We start from the raw sequence: 5,690 nt of genomic DNA, 5'->3' as shown, positions 1-5,690 counted from the left end.
TTCCCCTGGGGTGAGTCCTGCTGCCACTCTCCATTCTCCTTTTCAGCATGGGCACCATCCCAGGGTTCTTAAAAAAATCACCCTCACTCTTATATGCAAACCAGTACAATTGCATGATATCAAAGCAAATCATCTCAGGAGCATGCGGCATTCTAGGAGACGCAATGCCCCTCGGAGAGATTTGCATGATGGGCCCTTCTTCAGTTGGGTGCAATGTTTATAAAAGGTGGGAGAAACTTTGCAACCTGTTCTGTTCCCTTCAGAAACCCACACTCCTTTTGATTGCTCACCATGGCCTGGGCTCTGCTCTTCTTGAGCTTTCTCGCCTCCTGTGCAGGTAAGGAGGTGATGCGCTAACATTGCAAAGAGGAATGGAATGGTTTTATGAAAGTTGAGGACACAGTATTGATTATAATGCTATTCCCCACCCAATTTGTCTTCTAAAGGTGCCAGCTCACAGCCAACTGTGACTCAGCCTGCCTCCGAGTCTGTGCCCCCGGGACAAACATCCAAACTCTCCTGTTCTCAAGGCAGTGGCAGCTGGAGCAGCTCTATCTACTGGGTTCAACAGAAAGCTGGCCAGGCTCCTCGCTTTATCCACTGTAATGGCTGCAGCAACCGGGGAGACGGGATCCCAGATCGGTTTACAGCTACTGCCTCTGGGAACACTGGCTATTTAACCATCACCAACGTCCGGCCTGAAGACGAGGCAGCTTATTATTGTTATACATGGTCTTATGATGCCAGCATGTTTCACTGTGATACATTCTGGTGGGGAACTGAAACAAAAACCTCCACTCTTTCCTCCTCTCCCTTCAGCTTCCTTCAGTGGCTGCAAATGGAATTTGCACTCAGTTAATTCAGATGGAGGGAGAGGAGAGGAATTCGTCCCATCCCAGTTGGCTTAGGCAAAAGCAAACTGTTGCAGACTCCCCCATTTTGCTTGTTCTTTTTCCTTCTGAACATTTGTCTTTTTGCCCACACTCTGATGTTGCTTGGCCATATGTATCCCAGTTTTCATCTGTGAAATGTTGGAGAGTAGGCGTTGCACTCCAGGCGCCGCTACTTCTCCAGGAGGAGAGTTTGCCTATCTTTGAGACAGGAACTCAGAGCCACACGGACTAATTCTCCAGTGAGAATTATACATTATAAGATGGTTGTATGGCAGGGCTCATGGTCTTCTCAACTGAAGCTTTGGAAGACCATTTTATCAACTGCACATCTGAAGACCACTCATAGCGCAGTAATAATTCCAGCTCTGATTTATACGTTTTTCTCTTTCTGTGTATATCAACGAATGTCATATACGAAACTTCTGTGTAACCTGTTTTCTCACTTTCTGCCTGGAGGTGTAGATGTTGATCTATATTTCGAACACTGGGTAGATGGCTGAATGAACCCAGAGGGCCTGTGAAGGTCAAGCACCCGTATCTTGGAGGGAAACTGTTCAGCAGTGATTCTCTAGGGAAGGAAAAAACAGTTGCAGCTAATGGGCCCAAATGACGGTGCCTGTGTTTGGCAAAGAGAAAAACTGGTCTGCCCCATCAGATAGGTGAAGAAGCACTGGTGTAGTTTATGAAGCAGACACTTGTCACTCTGCTGTCTAAAATGGGATTTTGCATTTCTTGGTTTGCTTGCCTGAATGTTTAAGACGTACAGAGGTTTATGATGAACCCTTCATTGAAAATTGAAAAATGTCTCATCTGTTGTCCAACTCAGGACCCAAATAGACAGGCCAAAATAAAGCTGCTTCATATCACTTTGGAGATATGCTGTTTAAATGATACGCGCATCTTAAGAGGCCAGAAGCTAAGCCAAAGCTGTGTTCCAGTCCCAAGGACTGGAGCATAGCTTTGGCGCAGCTTCTGGGTTATTAAGATGCATGTATCATTTAAACAGCACATTACTCTCCAATGGAAGGGTCCAGCAACTCCAGACCTTGAAGGACCCGGAATCGGTGGCTTTAGGTGGGACAGTCACTATGTCTTGCCGATTCAATAGTGGAACCATTGGTGATGGCAACTACCCTTGGTGGGCCCAGCAGAAATCTGGGATGAAACCCCGTGTAGTGATGCATAGCACCAGCACCAGGCCATCAGACGTCCCGGATTGCTTTTCTGGGTCCAGGACTGGGAATGTGATATCCCTGACCATCACTCGGGCCCATATGGAAGATGAAGCCGTTTATTACTGTTGTGTGTGGTCAGGGGGCGAGTGCACAATTGCTCATTTAGATAGGGAAGTGAGACAAAAACCCACCTCTTTAGCTTTTTCCTGAGCGTCAAGAGAAGTGGTGCTTTTTTGACCTTCTGTAATGCAATGGATGAGGTCTCAGACAAAAGCAGAGAGAGAGACAGGAGCAGGATTAGAGCGGAGGCCTTAGATTCATTCTCTCGATCGACTGTGATGCTCTTGCAAGGAGCCACCTTGATTTTAGCAATGCAAACAAAACATGACATGGACAGTCAATCCGAGATGAATCCTGGAGGAGGCAGCCTTCAGGAGGGATGCTCTAAGGCTGGAGTCCATCCTAAGGTTGCAGACAAAGACAAAGGTGGTTCCTTGTTTTTCCAAGCCTCCAAAGTACCATTAGACATTTATTCTTTCTGTGGTTCATGCCCCTTTGGGTATTCAGTGTCTAGTGCTAGCATGCACCTAAAACACCACCTAAGATTAAGGCAGGTGTACTCCACTTTCCTGAAGGTACCTTAATTTACCTCCTTAGTCCTCCTTTGGGTATCTTGGGAACCAACCACGTCCACGGGTATAAAAACAACAACAACAACAACAACAACAACAACAACAATTCTGTTTTCCCCTTCTGTTTTCTCTCTACACACTGTCCTTAGGAAAACTCATTAGCTCTTTTGCTTTTTCCTACCACCTGTCTGCCGATGACACCCAGTTGTATCTTTCCACCCCTGACCTTTCTCCAAGGCTTGAACATCAAGTTTCGTCTTGTCTCACAGCTGTCTCGCAGTGGATGCGCCATCTGCGTTTGAAGCTCAACATGTCCAAGACGGAGCTTCTTGTCTTTCCTCCTAAGTCCACCCTTCAACACTCCTTTTCTGTCTCTGTGGACAACATTTCTATTCAACCAATCCAGCAAGCCCACAGTCTTGGTTTTATCTTTGATTCTTCTCTGTCGTGTATCCTTCAGATCCAGACCACAGCCAAGGCTTGCAGACTTTTTTTATACAATATTGCCAAAATCCGACCATATCTCTCCGCCTCTACTGCCAAGATCCTGGTCCATGCCCTAGTGGTCTCACCACTTGATTACTGTAACGTCCTCCTGGCTGGGCTTCCTCTTGCTCACCTCCGTCCTTTAATATCTGTCTAGCACTCAGCTGCATGCATTATCACATCCGCCCACCGCTCTGACCACATCTCTCCTGTGTTGGCATCCCTTCACTGGCTCCCCCTCCCTTTCCGCATTCAGTATAAGCTCCTGCTGTTGACATTTAAAGCCCTCCATGGACTGGCCCCTCCTTACTTATCAGACCTTATTTCTCCTCAGCTCACCTTCTCACTAGGGCCCTCCATTCTGGTAGTCAAGGTCTGCTGTCCCAGCCCAGGATTTCCTCTGCCCCATCTAGGATTCGCCCCTTTTCACTTGCTGCCCCCCACTCCTGGAACCTTCTTCCCCCACAAGCAAGAGCCATCACTTCTTTAACCACGGAGTTGAAAACCATCCTGTTCAGAGAAGCCTTCCCAGGCATTGCATAATTGTCGCTTACTATTTGATGTTCTTTTGATGCCTGTTTATCGAACCATTTCCTGTATTGCTATGTACTGTATATGTATTATCCTACTTGAGAGTATGTATTTTCCCTGGAAGAAGATTAACCATCCATTATGAAACCAAGCCCTCCCTCCAGTCCATCTGCCTTGGTCCAGGCCTCGGAGGTAGAGAGGAACTGCTGGACCTCTTACCCTTTCCCTCCACCACTCCCATCTCCTTTTGTGTCATGGCTTTTTAGATTGTAAGCCTGAGGGCAGGGAACCGTCTAATTAAAAAGATTGTATGAACAGTGCTGTGTAAATTTACAGCGCTTCATAAATAAAGGTTAATAATAATAATAACAACAACAATAGTATGGTTTATATATATTTCCCGCCTCTCCCTGCGGATCGAGGTGGGTTTACAACAGACATAAAATTACAAAATACAAAATTACAAATTACAAGTATCAATCACTGAAGATACAGAAAACAGCTTTATTAATTAGCAATGGTAAGTGGATAGTGGAACAGAAGTAGAAGCAAAGAGAGGTCTCTGTAGTTGAAAGCAGGGGCAGCTTCTGCTTTGGGTCCCACATTTGGGGGAAAAGTGGGATATAAATTAATAGAATAATAATAATGTTGCAGGCCCACTAGATGTCCCAGATGAGAAGGTGGCTGTTTCTGGAGCAGAGATGTATCTCACTAGGGCTGTTCTCAAGAGAACAAAACACTCTTATTAGTAGGGAGGCTGACATCGCCAAGTACCAACTGCAGAACTAGGGTTGCTGCCACACCGCAGAATTAACACAGTTCGACACTGCTTGAACAGCCACAGCCCAATGCTGTGCTTTGTAGTTTGATGTGGCCCCAGAGCATGCTGACAAAGAGGGCTGAGTAGCTCACCCAACTACAGATCCCAGAATTCCATGAGCTGTGGCAGCTAAAGCGGTATCAAACTGCTCCAATAGGTGCAGCCTAGGTTAGGCTGTCTCTACCTTGTACTGCTTTCCTCTGGAGAAGGAATCAAGGGACCACAAGAGATTCAAGCAAAGAGAAAGAGGCCTGCTAGACTTTTCATGTCTAGACACATTTGCATATACCCACAGAGCAAACTAGCTAGCTAGCTATGCGCCACAGCCATGGTAAAGAATAGATGCCCATCATGTGGTGATGATGATGATGATGATGATGATGATATCCCTACTGTGTGTTTTTCAGCCCTTATCCCAACTGCTTCTGGAGCTGTTTGCATCTGTGTGCTCAGCTTTTCTGACCTGTTAGCCATTTGTTTGAACTGGCAGACAATGATTGACCAGACGAATGTGTTCAGCCCATGCAGATTTACACATTTCTACACAGAGCCACTTAAAGATTTTCTGCTTCTGGTGAACATTTTCATTGAATCACCTCCTGTCTGCTAGTCCAACCCTATTGATCCATGCTTGGGAGGTTGTGTGAATCAGCCCTTGTAGTGATCCCCAAACCATGGACTCAAATCCTTTCCCGTTCTAAAATGAGATGCGTCTACTGCTTTTCAAGCCTGGTCTCCTGAACGTCAAAACCTAGCCAATTGCTCCTGACAAATTGGGTAGTTTCTCCAAGATCGGAGGAAAGCACTTTGAAAGGGCTCAGAGGTGCTTGATCATCCAACCTTCAAAGCACTTTAGGTGAGGACCACCAGTAGCTGAAGGTTTAATTTAAAGTGGAGTTGTCCAGCATGCACAGGGTGAGCCCCTCTTGCCAAAGAGAAGCTCCAGAATTTGAACCTGTGCAAAAGGTTTAACAACCTTTGGAGGGTGCTGGACATTTTAAGTCTTGTTCTTTCCAAAGTCCGTTGCTGTCCATGATGTTGGCCATTGATACCATGCTGGACCATCATAAGGAAGAGCCAATGGCAGCTGGCAATATTTGCATAAAGTGATAGAATTTGGTTCCACCAGGAGAGATAAAGGGACGCTAGTGGA

The 5,690-nt window shown here is 46.1% G+C and overlaps 1 gene segment (V, D, J or C); it reads left to right on the top strand.

Annotated features, from left to right (window-relative positions):
* The first annotated feature begins 251 nt into the window (after window positions 1-251).
* LOC121916594 lies at window positions 252-1,730 on the top strand. The segment is given in 3 exon segments: window positions 252-337; window positions 447-818; window positions 1,720-1,730. Coding segments are annotated over 3 exon segments (429 nt in total).
* Window positions 1,731-5,690: the final 3,960 nt, after the last annotated feature.

Source organism: Sceloporus undulatus, chromosome 10 (genome assembly GCF_019175285.1).
Source record: "Sceloporus undulatus isolate JIND9_A2432 ecotype Alabama chromosome 10, SceUnd_v1.1, whole genome shotgun sequence".
NCBI lineage: Eukaryota > Metazoa > Chordata > Lepidosauria > Squamata > Phrynosomatidae > Sceloporus > Sceloporus undulatus.
Note: the sequence above shows the minus strand (reverse complement) of the source record. Positions and strands in the feature narration are given on the sequence as shown.